Source organism: Linepithema humile, chromosome 3 (assembly GCF_040581485.1).
Source record: "Linepithema humile isolate Giens D197 chromosome 3, Lhum_UNIL_v1.0, whole genome shotgun sequence".
NCBI lineage: Eukaryota > Metazoa > Arthropoda > Insecta > Hymenoptera > Formicidae > Linepithema > Linepithema humile.
In genome coordinates this window covers 27662288-27678699 of record NC_090130.1, presented here as the reverse complement: position 1 = coordinate 27678699, position 16412 = coordinate 27662288, and the positions used below count along the sequence as shown (strand labels likewise).

General features: G+C 30.6%; 1 protein-coding gene and 3 long non-coding RNA genes across 8 annotated transcripts; 2 read left to right on the top strand and 2 right to left on the bottom strand.

The window, feature by feature from the left end:
• Positions 1–247: 247 nt before the first annotated feature.
• On the bottom strand, positions 248–3134 carry LOC136998381 (uncharacterized). Its single transcript, XR_010888937.1, has 3 exons — positions 2515–3134; positions 1838–1960; positions 248–1385 (listed from the first exon to the last, which is right to left on the bottom strand). It is a non-coding gene; the product is annotated as an uncharacterized lncRNA (long non-coding RNA).
• Positions 3135–3244: 110 nt separating this feature from the next.
• LOC105678983 (uncharacterized) lies at positions 3245–9867 on the bottom strand. Of its 4 annotated transcripts, none has more exons than XM_067350913.1 (4): positions 9484–9867; positions 8684–8865; positions 6807–6965; positions 3245–6704 (listed from the first exon to the last, which is right to left on the bottom strand). In XM_067350913.1, exons 1-4 carry the CDS (start codon positions 9791–9793, stop codon positions 4896–4898), a joined length of 2460 nt encoding a protein of 819 aa, XP_067207014.1. In that variant the 5' UTR covers positions 9794–9867; the 3' UTR covers positions 3245–4895. The 4 variants fall into 4 exon arrangements, with proteins under 4 accessions (XP_067207014.1, XP_067207015.1, XP_067207017.1 ...); XM_067350914.1 differs by having other exon boundaries at positions 8684–8862; XM_067350916.1 differs by having other exon boundaries at positions 8684–8862; positions 9560–9867.
• A 990-nt stretch (positions 9868–10857) lies between these two features.
• Positions 10858–12726, top strand: LOC105678987 (uncharacterized). Of its 2 annotated transcripts, none has more exons than XR_001101774.2 (3): positions 10858–11016; positions 11842–11992; positions 12283–12726. It is a non-coding gene; the product is annotated as an uncharacterized lncRNA (long non-coding RNA). The 2 variants fall into 2 exon arrangements; XR_010888933.1 differs by having other exon boundaries at positions 10953–11076.
• A 568-nt stretch (positions 12727–13294) lies between these two features.
• Positions 13295–15143, top strand: LOC105678988 (uncharacterized). The gene is made up of 3 exons (XR_001101775.2): positions 13295–13509; positions 14233–14417; positions 14708–15143. It is a non-coding gene; the product is annotated as an uncharacterized lncRNA (long non-coding RNA).
• Positions 15144–16412: the final 1269 nt, after the last annotated feature.

Here is a 16412-nt window from a genome sequence, read left to right as displayed (position 1 = left end):
AGCGCGCCACATCTCTGTTTGTTTGAATACGTCGTTATTGTTATTCAGAAATTATTCGTAATTTTCCGAACGATAGAATCATCTAAAATCATACCAAAATATCAGAAAAATTTTTATTTTAATAAATATGTATAAGACTTTATCATTAAATTGATTACTGGAGAAATTAGCAACTATTTTTGCAATTATTTGCATAAAAATAGATTTTAAATTTGTGAACAAATTATAATTAATATTGTGGTCAGAATGTTTGGACACTTTGTCCAATTAAAATAGTAATATATTTGAGTACCTGCGATTTTTACATTCCATGCATTCCATGATTGTAAGCGTAAACATATATAAAGAGATTTTATGTTCTATGATTTGTAGTCCTTAGAAAATCTTGATTCACATCAATGGAATTCGTAAGCGATCACTCTAACTGTATTTTCAATAGTCAAGCACAGTTGCGTCAGATGTTGCATCAGTGGTTTTTAACCTAGAAAATCCGTTTTTGTACGCGCAAATCATTATTGATATAAATAAAAAGATTTAAACCAGAAACTAATGATCGAGTTTTGTATAAATGTTCATTCGTAATAAAGCTATACATTTATTATATTAGATTGATTGCCTGTTCAGTCCCTCATTCAGTCTAATTATATGCTTCGTCTAACATTAATAATTATAAACATTGTGTAATGAGTTGTTTCCATGTCATAAATTCTTCTCGTTTCATAATATTTTATAATGTCATGCTTATATGTCAATTTTATGCAAATATATAATGATTCCACATCTTTTTATATATAAAGGTCAACCAACATGAGTATGTTGTATTTAAATGCTAAATTAAAAAAATTCATTCCTCAATTTTTGAACAACATTGAGTTAAAAATGCAATCTATTTTATTGCGTAAATAAAAACACGCGTGAAAGTGTATTTATCTGCAAGCGTAAGAACGAATACGCGTAGGAAAACTAACATTTGTCATTCGTATTTCGATATTACAAAAAGCTTCTTGTTTCGGACATGCACAGGCGAAATGCTACTCCACTACCTGACTTCTACTTGGAATCGGAATTGTCTCGCGCGCAGAGAACGTGCGGCAAGATTCTAGCGTGATACGCGAGATGGTCGCCTCTCTCTCCGCTCGCGCGCGTAGCGATCCGCCTCTGCAGGTGTAGACTACGCGAAAGGTTGAGATCAATATGCGCTCATTGATTGCACCGTGGCTGCGCTGCTGCGTCGACCTCGACGGGCTCGTCCTCCTCCTCGGCGCTAAATTGTGGCGAACGCGTTGGCCCGTGTTCTCAGCTCGTTTGACATTGGAAAGGCCGATTAACTTTCACAAATGGTCGAACACGATTCTCCGTTTTTTTTTTTCTAGGTCGTTTACTAGCTGAAATACAGTGATAGTCAGTTCCGTTAATTATGACAAGCGTCATTTGATTGGTAGAAATCGGCTCGAAGGATCTTGAACGTGATATCGTGTCTTTCTAACGGATTGGTGATTGTAGAGATGCATAAAGACCGAGAACATGGTCAATTCTAGTAAAGTGACTGGCAAGCCTACTCGCATTATTTTATTGCGTAAAACTGTGGCTGGATTGCGTGCAAATAGCTATCTTCGATGAAACGCAAATACACATTCATACATATGTCGCATCACGATGTTAGATTTGAGCAGATATATGCGCGTATTGTGACGAAATCGATAACTTTCTAAAATTAAATTTCTAACAATTCTTTCGAATCGACACATTTCTCGGAGAGAAAATCAAGCGTTCATGTAAACTTAGATCTGATCTTTTGTCAAATCTATACAATAAGCTTGCGTAACAAGATTCTCACCAAAATCTCCCGGTTAACGAGCTCGATTATTACATTGCCTTGCGTGGTTGAATAGTTTATTAGTCCTAGGGGCTGTTATTTATATACCGTAACGAGAAACTTTTGCGTGATACGGTGCTTATGCTAGAAAGAAGAATAAAGTGCGATTAATATTTACGTCCAACGCAATATGATAAAAATATTCATTCAAATATAATCCACTTAATCTTATTACACACAATCGCTGATTTATTTCATCTCGTATAAAAGATCAAATAAGAAAAATATCATAGTAACCGAACATTTAAGAGATAATTATTGTTGAAAATAATTTTTTCTATCAAAATAATATTGTTCTCTTATTTTTTTGTATACACAATGAAAATTGAATTTGCACAAAATGTTGAGCATCCAAACATAATAGAATACATGTAAAAGATGCTTTTTAAATTAGAAATTCAGAAGTTTGTTTCTAAAATACGTTTCTTCTAAAAAGTATAAAATTTTACTTGTTTTCGGCAAAATCGTTAAGAATCAATCTAAATTATCTCACATAATATAACCTCATTATACAACTCGTTTACAATTCGTGTCTGGCCACATTTTTTTATCTTATTATATGAAATGTTTTTACATAAGAGTAATTTGCATATTCCACAAATATCTCTCGAAGATTGTTTATGAAAAAGATACACTACCTATTTTTAGATCTCGGATATTTTTACACCGTTTCGTGTTTTGTTGGTACAGGCTATGTTTGAAAGTTATTCTTCATTAGACAAGCATAACCTGGATAGCCACATTTTGCGCTAAATATGTCACATACTGGTCAGAGCCTTGTATTTGCATTCATTCATGAAATTAATTATCCTCATAACACGCAGTGTAATATCCAACCTAATCGCTCGTCGACTGACCCTAAGAAGTAAGCAAATATGTGCACGTTAATGAAGATCGCTTGCTAGCCGTGCATGGATTACGCGCGTGTGTCGTATTAATGTGGCCAATAAAATTACGTAGCTATAAATAGAAGTCGCCGTGTTTCTTTCTTTAATCTCTGTCTGTCTCCTGTGCAGTGTCAAGACCGTGTGTATCGTGCAGTTATATCGTTATTCATGTTCACACATTACTTTTTCTACCTGTTCAACACTTAATATTTTATTTTTATGCTGCTTCGATGAGAATGGCTTATTTCAGTCAATTTATTAGCGCTAATGTAATCATTGAAACTTCACTGATCACATGCAATGCTTTATCTTATCAGAGTTGAAAAATAAAGTAAAGATAATTAATACTTACATTTTGGACTGTAAATAATATTAGTAAAAAAAGACCCATAATTGGAAATGCTAAAATATATCCTATCCTAATTTTTACATTATAAATAAATGAGTTTGATACCAATAAAATGCTATAAAGATTGCAACCTCCATTGAAAACATTTATTGTGAAAAAATATATATATATATATATGTATAATATATGTCTGTACATTTATGTTATATATTCAACACTACCTGATTGTTATTATAATAAACCAATCCTTTTACATTGAGCAGCGATTATTTAAGTCTAAAAATACTGTAGCTAAGTGTACAAAGTGGAAACTGATGTACAATTGTAGATCACAAAATTTGATAAATATCGCATTGAAAATACATTGTACATTGAAAACGCGCAATTTTACAATGTAGTTCTTGCAACATATATAGGAGCTTTCGTTTATATAGCACACGTACATTGAGTTAGTCGCATATGTAATCTACTCTAAGTTAAGAGATGCCTTTTTGAGTAAAAAGCATAAAAGAAATATGATATCAAAACGACAAATAAATGATTATCACCACAATATCCGCTATATTCCATACAAATTTCTAGTTATTTACATTAAATATGTGCTGTCTGACATTTTATTAAAAGTTATTGTTGCTACACTCTTGGAGATACAAAATTCTAAAATTTATCTTTAAAGTTGTTTTCAAATGTATATAAGAGATTGGAATTTTATAAAACTAAATTGTTGTTATATATTCATATATATGTCGTTTTACATTGCTTAAAATAAATTATCATTTCTATTAATCATATATAACAACATATTCACTCTTACGCATTAAATTGTGGGTGATTACTCCCAAATTGTGCAATAGTGAGAAATATGTCTGATAAAATTTAATTAAATTTCGTCATGCTAAATTGACAAAATATAATCCTGACGACAATTTGGCTTTCAGAGAGAAAAATTATTGCGAACAGAAAAACAAGATAACATTACCGCTCGAAAGTTTGGAGCACCACATAAGTTTTAAATAAAGTCAGATGTGTAGTTATTATTTATAATTATTCAATAATTACTTTACAATTTTAACAAAAAAAAATTTACAATTAATTTGTTAAAATATGTACAATATCTTCTGTTCAAGTAATATTTATATATTATAAATAATATTAATATATATTGTAATTTTTCTATTGTTTTTTAATTTTAACGTTATCTAAATAATTATCTAATTTATAAATGTATATCGATATTCTTGATAACATAATTTATATTTGCAAAAAGATTAAATTATTTAAAAACTATACAATGCTACAAATTTTCAAGCGATAGTATTATTTTTACTTTTCTTTCTATCTATTATTTATCTATACGATTGCAAATTTAATATTTAAATCTAAAAATTACAATTAAATTAACATTATCAAAAATATGAAATTACGTACAATGACTTAAGAAATACGATTCTCTGCGAAGTATAATATACACATTACGGAATCGCAAGAGAAAATTCATTTATGCAAAAACGTACGTAAAAATATTCCTATTTACATTTATTTATTTAAAATTATTTTTTATTGTACAAATCGCGAGATATATTACAAGAGGGCTCTAAATATGGCGGGGAAAATAAATTATTAACTCTTTACGTTCTCGCGTTAAGCTTGAGAGTAAGCTTGAGAGACTATCATTGGGATCTTGTTATCTGCTTTACTTTCGAGAACGTTTTTATATCGTACTCAAAATTACAAAAACGCGGCATAACTGACAGATTTTATTACAAATAAATTTTAACCCGCATCATTGTCTGCCATTCGCGACATCGGTCGCCGGTAAGCTCGTAATCGAATCCGAAAGAAATCGCTTACGAGTCTTCACGCATTGTGACGATGCTGTTCTTATCTCTATATGATAGACAGTATTCGGGCTTTCGTTATTGTTATTGCCATTTTGTTTTTTGGACGATATCACGGAGTCGATTTTTCGCTTCAAGCTACCAGCTGCGTCTTGTTTTATCGGTGCGACTGACGAACGCGTCTTACGCGGCTGATAATCCGGCGTTGCCTGCATCTTCTCTAGAGCGGTTCGCAGGGGCAGCAAACCAACGGCGAAAGGTATTTCCGTATTGGATGGATACGCAAGCAGATCTATCTCGCTTTCCCGGTTATCCAACGTGTCGGACATATCGCCCCATAAAGCGCGATTGATGCATTCGCACGTGTTAGGTCTCATGAAGGAAACAGCAGATTGATCAGTCTCGGTTTTAAATCTACTGTTCGCCTTTGGCTTTGGCTCTTCCTTCAGCTTCGACTCCTCTTTCTCTTTATTACTGGCCACTGTACACGTGGATTTATTACTTTTCTTTACTATCAACTTTGAACTATTTTTCTTGCTGCTGGAGTTCTTTTTGCTAGATTGCACTACGCCTGTGACTGTACTGTTATCTGGTACTTTACGATCCTCCTTCCCTTTTCGCTTCACTTTCGCTGATTCTGTTCTGTTGGGAGAATTACCTTTTTTGAACTGCTTCTCAGTTGCCATCGCGGAGTTTCCCGTAGAAAAGCCATTGCTCGCAGCTTCGTCGCTCTCCAGTTGATTCAGCCGTGTGCTTCGTCTTAGAACCGGTTTCGCGCAATCCGCGTCACACGGAGAATTTTCCTTAGCGGCATCTCGCTCGACGTTCATCCCTCTACATCCGATCACCGTATGCTGATCGCTTATACTACCACCCACTATGGACTGTATGCTCTCCGCGCTCAAGCTCAGGATATATTCGGCGCTCTCCATATCTAAGGACGTTAACAGAGTGACTGGTACATCGTTAGCGGACGGTTCATCTAATAAATCTATGGAATCCGTAGATGGCGGCGTGATTGGCACTAAATTGCATTGCGTATGTACAAGCTTATTGCGGACCTCGTCGACGGATTTGCGCCGCTTGGGCGTGTAAACCTTGACGCATTTCCCTACCGTACTAGGAACGTCTGTGCTACTCACGGAACAGTGTTCCAAGTCGCTCTCGTCTTGCGAAAGGCTGGACTGCAACAGTGTCGAGACGGCAGTTTGTTCACGGTCGCTTATGTCACAAGAAAGATCACAGCATTGCTCGTACAGGGTAGGTTTTAAATCGGGACTATTACAATACGCTTCATCTTTGTCGCTGCTTGTGCACCTCGTTTGTACTTCGTTTACCTTAATTACGTGCGTGGATCCGGTATTAGTAATAGTATTGCTTTGCATACTTATATTTATATCAGGCGTCGAGAATAATAACATATCCGCTAGGTTCCTCTTGCCAACGTCGATATCATCCGCTTCTTCGTACAAAGTGTGTTCTACATCGTGCTCTGCATCCTCGATTATGTCGTTCTCCAAAGCTTGATTAGTAGTTGAGCTTATGTCGTTACTATTTCTATCAGTACAGACCGATGTATTTTCGTCCATGCTTAATTTATCGCACCTAACATGAACATAATCTTTTTCCATAAGCGAACTGTTCGCAACTCTTAAACTACAGTCTCCCCCCTGCTGCTTCAGGCAACTTCCAAAACTGTCCAAAATATTTTTGGAACCAACAATAGTATCGATCACAGATACTAATTCCTTAACCTGAGAAGAACAAAAAACAAGTTAATTTTACATAATAATTATGCCGAAACATCGAATTGTCAAATATTGATTATTATTGCAATTATTAATGAAGTTATGTACCTTAAAAATTTGTGCTGCAGTATGTAAGGATGACAAATGCTGATGAGATATTGTAGTTTCTCCGCAATACATGAATTCGACCATGGCCTTCAAAATTTCAAAGTCCAAGTCTTTTAAAAGTATTATTGGCTCTTGACCCAAGTCTTGTTGTAGTATTTCCTATTATATGAAACAGAACAAGGAGAAAAAGTAAATAATAATGAAAGTGATAAGAGAATTGTGAAAGTTAAAAAGTAAAGGTAGAAATGTTTATACTTTTAAAGATTAACACTTGCTTATTATGTTTGAAATGCAGTTTTCAAATTGTTGATCATTATTTGGTGCAACAACGACAACTTACTTTGTAAAAGTTGCGTACAGAAAGATAATGACGTCATGCAGGCGAGATATTTTTATCTATGATATCTTATAAGTCATATTAAGGAAAGTAATAAACGCACTCTTAGAAAACAAACTCTCAAGTGTACATACTCGACTACCCTTAGAGATCATATGAATTAGTTATTTAATACCTTTCTAACAGCTGTTCTTCGAAAACTGTGAAAAGTATGCCCCTCAAACTTGGTTTCTTCAAATGTTTGTAAAGAACTAACGAAATTCCGAGATATACAAGGCTTTCTTTACTTTATACGAATTTTATATTATTCCTGCAAAATTGTTCTGCCGTAAATACACTGTATTTCCCAATTTTGAAATAAGTATAATAAAAATATTTTTTTTCTATCAAGAAAATAAGGAAAGTCCGAAGTCTTTTGCAATAAATATTACAAAAATGATACTTGGCAGACTTTGTAGAGAAAAATAGATAAGTGAAAAGCTTTTCTAAAGTGTGAACTAAGATTGTTGAGAATGCTCGAAATAATGTATAGTATATTTGTAACTATACATGTTTAAATAATTTTTCCAAATATTTTAAAGTATTAGAAGAAAGCATTATCCTCCTGATACATGATAACAATGACATCTTTTTTGTATTTAAGAAACAGATGTATAGAAAGTCATACATTTCTTACGAAATTAATATAAGCGTAATTCTAGAAAGATAAATTGATTATAAAGATATAATTCCAAATTATCATTACCTTACTTCATTGAGCAAACAATTAAGTGTCCTTTATCAATAAATAATTATATAGACAAATAATATAAAATAATTTTAAAAGACTAAGCATCCGCATAAAAGTTCATTCAACTAAATTTTAATAATACTGCTCAGTCATCAGCAGATCTGTAAGGAAAAGAGATGCGCATGGGAGCATTAATCAATATTGCATTTTCCTATAAACTGAATTTCAAATAATTTTCTAACAAATGAAAATAGTTACCTTTTGTGAAACATTTTAGAAATTTTTTAACTATTTCTATGATACATAGTTTTGTCGAAATTATATTTCCTATTATACTGCCTTGTAAAATGTCGTGAGAATACTTTGTAGCTTCTTAAATATGTTGATATTTTGTAGTACACTTAGGAAATGACAAAAACATGACCTTTGATCGGAGTACATATTTTGTAAATACACACATACTCTTGCAGTAACTAAATATTAATTACAGTCTCAAGCTGTAGAACATCGGCAAATTATCTCTTTAAATAAATTACTATCATTATTTAATAAAATATGTAATATTTAGTTCACACATAAATATTTTACTATATAAAATAATATCTATATCATCTTGATAAAAGTAATTTACACAATAAATATGTTCTGATATAGCTGTTGTGAAACTGCTAAAAACAGGCAATAAAATTTAGACATACAAATGATTAAACCAACACATAAGACATACAGATTAAATTTTTTAACACACATAAGATATGGTAAAAATAGCAAAAGGATAAAAAATATGTATTCTAATATTTATATATTTACCTCAAAATATATACTATTCGAAGCTAAAACCAGCTTGTGAACACGTAGTTTTTGTTCATCGCAGATCAACGTGACATCTACTAGAGCTTGACGTGCCAACAGACCACTGAATCTCTCCGTAATATATCCAGCATGGCCAGCCCACTGCAGGACGCAATCCTTTGGTATCTCAACCATGGCTACTGCAAAAGGAATATAATTGAATTTATATTGTCTTTACAGAATACATTAAAATTCTGAAATTTTGGTGGTCCAAAAATTCTACATTTAAAGAAAACAACATAAATAAAATAAAATAAATTGCCACAAAATTCACTAGAGAATGATGTCTAAAATAAATTTTAGATAGAAGTAGCATAGCTTATATAACATACACTGGAATAAACAGCAAACTGGTTTTAAAAAATGTGCATGTAGATACTAAAAATGCAATATGTATGAAAACAAAGCAAAATCAATTATTTTTTCCAAGTTATCCAATGATTTCTAACAGATGCTTGAAATGTGAAAATGTCTTTTAACTTGTGCTATAACAAAAATAGATTTACCGAATAAAACTTTTTTTTAAATTTGTCTCAGCAAATAAATCTAAAATGCAAACATACAATTTTTTCATTGAACATGTATGCATGTGTACTTAAATGAAAATAACTTAATGATAATAACAATGATAATAATTCTATTAATAAGAATAATATAAATAGATAGCTGGTGCACGATCTCGATGAAACTTCCAGAATACGGCAGAAAGCCATAGGAAGATAATGGTGAAAATGGAAAGTTTGTGACGTGAAAGATACCTTCTTCTTTGTGTACAGTTTCGAAAGTAGGATTTATCGGACGTGGTTTCAATCTCGTGAACTCTTTCGCACTCACCGGTACGGACAAGATTGTCGTCGACGTGCGCATCTGCAATTGGGAAGCAGCAGCGTCCTTCCCGCGGTCAGGCATAGATCGGAGAGGTGAAATGCGTTCGTTGTAACGTCGTTGGTGCGGACGCATGCGACCGCTTGTCGTCAATCGCCGACAGTACTTAGCACGTGCCCCGTCGAGACTCATGAAACGCCGGCGAGATCGTTGATCAGCAAAACCGACGGCCTTACACGACATTGGCCTCGCGATTTGACTTGCACCCCGATGATCGCGTCTGCCAAGAGCATAGTATAAATGAGACCAGTAGATAGGTAGGTTTACATTTACGGATATCCGGTGTAATGCGCATGCGCGGATTAATGGCAGCCAGCAACCAGTTAAAATTAATACCAATTGTAGGTAAGTAATATTGATTATTGCCATGAACGCTCTATTGCGTTCACAATTCATGTGTATTATCTGCAGCCAAAGGACGCCCCATCGTGTTCAAAGTGTTTATACTGTTTCCGTTAGATGGCGGGGACTGTAAAACAGAACTGATTAGTAATAAGTTAGCGCTAGAAACAAAAGCAATTATGTTTAAACATACACCAAAACATTCTTCCTTAAAAATTGCTCATTCGATATCCATATTTGCTTCACATAGTTAATTAATATTAATAATGTAATACTGTAGAAAATTCAGATCAGATATTCACATATAAGTTCTTTATTTTTATAAGAACTAATTGTAAAAAAACTAAATCCATGGAAATATATGTGTAAAAAAAAGTGGACATTTTTTTCGATTTACTTTTTTTATTATATATTGTTTATTTTACTACATATTGAATATATAATACTATATACAATAATTTAATAACATCAGAACATGTAATTTTAATTGAGAATAATCAATGTTTCTTGGGATATCTGTGCAATTTTTAAATATTATATCCTTTCTATCCATTTTTCTATATAAATTGGGCACAGTTCCATAATTTATAGACGAAATTAGAGTTAAAGCTCTGCGAAATTTAGTTTTAATTGGTTGGAAGCAAATTATAAAGTTCAATCTTAAAGTTAAAACAATATAAATAAAATAAATGATATCTGTTTCGGAATTTGCAAAACATTTTACTAAAAAAATAGAATAGTACGAAATGCATAATATTACTAAAATATTAAACGATAAACATATATGATGAGTGTACGGTTTAGATTATCATTGTAGCAAATATTTATTGCGAGCACCTTGAGATTTTCAATAGACGTCCTTTCGAAGCCTTACCGCACGGTATAGCACAATGATGATATTCGCAATTTATCAGCTACGTTATTAGCAGACAATGCGCAGGCTCTGTTTTCACGAAGTTATATAAAGGGGATTTCGACGTAAGATCGATCGCGATCCTTCATGCTGTTGTGTTTTCACCGATCATAGTAGCAGACGTCTCTCGTGATTTGCTGGGACATATGCGGTAAGACTAGATGATATCAAACTCGATTCTTCTTAAAAAAAGAACTTCTATTAGAACTTAGTAGGTGACCTTCAATCAATTTTATTATAACATTAAATTTACTTTTACTGTTTAATTAGACTTAAAATTATTTAAACGATTTTGGTTTCATTATTTTTCCGATAACTATCTCCGTTATATGCATTTTTGTGAAAATAAAACAGATGATATCAAGAGAATTTATTTTAACATGTTTTACATCCAGTAAGGTTGGAGTTAATCTAAGTAATAATTTTGCTTTTTTATGAGGAATTCTTATGCATTAACGATTTCTTTCGTCAAAGTCCTGTGTTTAATACTCATACACGTATCGTAACTATAACGCTGAAATTGTTCACACTATGATTAGCTTATGTTTTAATCGTGACAAGACTAAATAATATGAAACGTGCGGATTCCATTTGAACGAATAAGACTAATAGACAGAATCAATTTTGCGGCACCTTTTTGCATAGTAAACGTATCGAAGGAATAATTGTTAATATTTTAAAATGTTATTCACATGTCCTCTACAGAGCTATATTCTTTTTTCTGCTTTATGCGTGCACGTGGTAAATAATGAACAGTGTTGATTTTACAATTTAAAATTATTGCAAAGAGCAGATAAATTACAATATCTATTGAAACAATTTATAAATTCGTTTACATAAATCAGATTAGATTTTATGGTTTACTTGTTCGAACATTAATCTTTATATACGATGTTATGATCAAAATAAAATTTATATAATTTATATAATTTCAGATCAGTACGTACAGTATTTAATGATAATAAAATTTTTGTAGAAGGAGACATTATATTGACCAAACGTAGCTGCTAGAAATTCAATGAAGACAGTACGCGAAAAGATGAGTTTTAAAATACGCTTGATATTCGTACTTGTTACCATCAGCATGTTTAGGCATGAGACACTAGCACTTGTGCCGCATTGGAAAGGTAAGTGTTTTATTTCTCTGATATTGAACAGCCACAGTAATCTTTTATTATATTTGCTATTATAATACCTTTCATATAATTTAGAGAACTCAAATTATTAATAATTATTTAATGCAGATATTTAGTTATCATAAATTGCCATAAGTTGCAAAAATATGAAATTATTAGTTTAATTTGCCGCAATGATAGAAAAAATATTTTGGCTGTACATAAATTGATATGTAATTTTTTTATAGTTTGTTGCATGCGTCATGATTTAAGTTTTTGCACAATGTATATCTTTTTTACAGCATGGAGGATGCCTAGAAGATGTTTTTATGACTTAGATCATGGTTATTGCTCTGACTATGAAAGGAATAATGAAACAAGATTTTGGTTTAATATGTACAATGGAACATGTGTACCTTTTACATACTCGGGTTGTGAAGGAAATGAAAATAATTTTTATATTTATGAAAATTGTATGTATGTATGCCGGGGCAGATAAATACCTCTCGCAAGTTCTAAATTTAAATAATTTTTACAATTGATAAGTATTTGATAAGTATTTTTATAATAGTTTGATATTACTAAGTTTCAATACAATTACTAAATAAAAACTTTGTGGTCTTTATTAAATACTTGTAAAAGTGTTTTACTTTAACAATAAATGACTGTAATAAAATGAAAAATGTTCAAATATATATATATAATATGTAGAAATATATATGTGAATAAAAAAAAGTATTTCTTAATTTATTATTTTTTAACTTTTTCACTATATTGGGCACATAATAATACTACTTCTTTATTTGACCACATATTAAATATATAATACTATATACAATTATGTAATAACATCAGAATATGTAATTTTAATTCATAATAATCAATATTTTTTTAGATATCTATGTAATTTTTAAATATTGTATCCTCTCAATTCATTTTCCAAGTAAATTGGGCACAGTTTCATAATTTATAGACAAAATTAGATGTAAAAGCTTTGCAAAATTCAGTTTCAATTGATTGGAAGCAAACTATAAAGTTCAATCTTAAAGTTGAAACATTATAAATAACTTAAATGATATCTGTCCCAGGATTTGCAAAACATTTTATTAAAAAATAAAATAGTACGAAATGTATAATATTACTGCGATATTATTGAAGTATTAAACGATATATATGTACCTTATGATGAGTGTACGGTTCAGATTATTATTGTAAAAAATATTTATTGCGAGCACCTGGAGATTTTGAATAGGCGTCCTTTCGAAGCCTTATCACATAGTATATTACAACGATGATGTTCGCTATTTGCCAATTTCGTTATTAGTAGATAATGCGCATACACTGCGTGTGGTTATAGAAAGGGAATTTCGGAATCGTTGAAAGATCGATCGCGATCTTTCATGCTGTTGTCTTTTGACCGACCAAAGTAGCAGACGTTTCTCGTGTTTTGCTGGGACATACACGATGAGGCTTGGAATTTGATTATCAAACTCGATTCTTCTTAGGAAAAAAATTTCTCGTAGAACTTGGTAAGTGACTTTCAATCAATTTTATCATAACATTAAATTTACTATTTAATTTGACTTAAAATTATTTAAACGATTTTTATTTTACTATTTTTCCAATAACTATCTTCGTTATATGCATTTTTGTGAAAAGTAAAACAGATGATATCGAGAGAATTTATTTTAACATGTATTACATCCAGTAACGGTTGGATTTAATATAGGTAATAATTTTGCTCTATTATGAGGAAATCTTATGCATTAACTATTTCTTTCGTCAAAGTCTTGTGTTTAATATCCATACACGTATTGTAACTATAATGCAAAAATTGTTCACACTATGATTAGCTTTTTTTTAATCGTAATGAGACCAAATAATGCGGAACGTGCGAATTCCATTCGAACGAATAAAACTAAAAGACGTAACTAATTTTGCGGCACCTTTTTGCATAGTAAACGTATCGAAGGAATAATCGTTAATATTTTTCAATGTTATTGACATTTCTTCTACAGAGCTATATTTCTTTTTCTGCTATATGCATGCATGCATGTGATAAATAATGAATAGTGTGGATTTTATAGTTTAAAAGTATTGCAAAGGACAGATAAATTACATTATCTATTAAAACAACTTATAAATTCGTGTCCATAAATCAGATTAGATTTTATGATTTACTTGTTTGAACATTAATCTTTATATACGATGTTATAATTGGAATTAAATTTCTTTAATTTATATAATTTTAGATCAGTACGTACAGAAATTATTGATAATAAAATTTTTATACGAGATATTATATTCATCGTAAATACTAGAAATTCAGTCAAGACGGCACACAAGAAGATGAATTTTAAAATAAGCTTATTACTCGTACCTGCTGCCTTCAGCGTGTTTACGCATGAGACACCAGTATCTCCTTCTTGTGGGAGAAGTAAGTCTTTTATTTCTCTCATATTAAACACTTACAGTAATCTTTTATTATATTTGTTATTATAATACCTTTCATATAATTTAAAGAACTCAAATTAATAATTATTATTTAATACGTATATTTAGTTATCATAAATTGCCATAAATTACAAAAATATAATGTTGTTAATTTAATTTTACCGCAATAATAGAATAGATATTTTTACCGTACATAAATTGGTATGCAATTTTTTAAAGTTTATTGCATGCGTTATGATTTAAGTTCTTGCACAATGTATATCTTTTTAACAGCGCAGATGATGCCTAGAAAATGTTACTATGAGTTAGACCATGGTGAATGCTATGCCTATCCATGGAAGAATGTAGTGAGATATTGGTATAATGTGACCGATGGAACATGTATACCTTTTGTTAGATACTCTTGTTCTGGTGGAAATGAAAATAATTTTGCAACAAATCTGGATTGCATGACTACATGCTGTCACAGATACATACCTTTCTAAAGTTCCAAATTTGGAATCTTTTGATAATTGATAAGTATTTGTAATAGTTAAATATTAAGTTTCATTAGAAGTACTAATTAAACAACTCTGTGGTCTTTATTAAATACTTGTAAAAGTGTTTTATTTTTATGTTAAATAACTGTAATGAAATAAAAAATGTACGGATATACATATATATAGAATATGTAGTAGCATATATGCGAATAAAAGAAAGTACTTCTTCATTTATTTTTTTAAATCGTTTTCGCTATATTAGGCACATAATACTACGTACAATGATTTTGTAACATTAAAGCATATAATAGTTTGAATAAAACTTAATCAGTGTTTATTGAAATACTTTTTGGTTTAAAAAGTATCATCTTATATGGAATCACTGTAATTGTATTAAATTATTATCAAAATTATTGCACACATACAACAGAAATTGTATACTTTTTTTTTATATTTAGATATTTAACATATTGAAAAAACTTGATGTGCTTTTTAAATATGTAAGGTAAATAAAAAACAATTTCAAGTAAGAAAAATTAAAATTTTAAAATTTTTTAACTTTATTTATTATTTATGAGTAGATAAATATTATAATAACTTTATGTCAATTAAATTACATTTCTCTGACGTCAAATATTCAGTGTCAATATTTCGATCAAATACACATGTCGCAATACACATGTGGTCAGTTGTGCACAAGTAATAAGTTAGCACTAGGAATAAAAGTAATTATGTTGAAACATACAAAAACTTGTTCTTTAATAACTTGCTCCTTCAATATCCATAAATGTTCTACTTTAATTCATATTATATAATAATGTAATACTGTATGAAATTCAGATCAGATATATTACATATAAATTCTTTATTTTTATAAGAACTAATTATAACAAAATTAAATCCATGGAAATATATGTGTAAGAGAAACTAAATTTTTTATGTTTTACATTTTTTATTATATATTATTTATTTTACCACATATTAAATATATAACACTATATACAATTATGTAATAACATCAGAATATGTAATTTTAATTAAGAATAATCAATGTTTTTTGAGATATCTATGCAATTTTTAAATATTGTATCCTTTTTACCCATTTTCTATATAAATTGTGCACAGTTCCATAAGTAATAGACAAAATTAGATGTAAAAGCATTGCAAAATCTAGTTTTAATTAGTTGAAAGCAAACTATAAAGTTTAATCTTAAAGTTAAAACAATATAAATAAAATAAGTGATATCTGTTTCGAGATTAGCAAAACATTTTATAAAAAACTAAAACAATACGAAATGTATAATATTACTGCAATATTATTAAAGTATTAAACAATATACATGTACTTTATGATGAGTGTAGGATTCAGATTATTATTATAGCAAATACTTATTGCGATCATCTTGAGATTTTCAATAGGCGTCTTTTCGAAGCCTTACCGCAAGGTATACCACAACGATGATGTTCGCTATTTGCCAATCACGTTATTAGTAGACAAT

Excerpts from the sequence above, each read along its gene's own strand:
- LOC105678983 (XM_067350913.1), bottom strand. The coding sequence starts at position 9,793 with ATGTCGTGTAAGGCCGTCGGTTTTGCTGATCAACGATCTCGCCGGCGT. Across the intron at positions 8,866-9,483 it reads AACTGTACACAAAGAAGAAG|TAGCCATGGTTGAGATACCA; the intron begins GTATCTTTCACG and ends TTCCTTTTGCAG. Across the intron at positions 6,705-6,806 it reads CTGCAGCACAAATTTTTAAG|GTTAAGGAATTAGTATCTGT; the intron begins GTACATAACTTC and ends TGTTCTTCTCAG.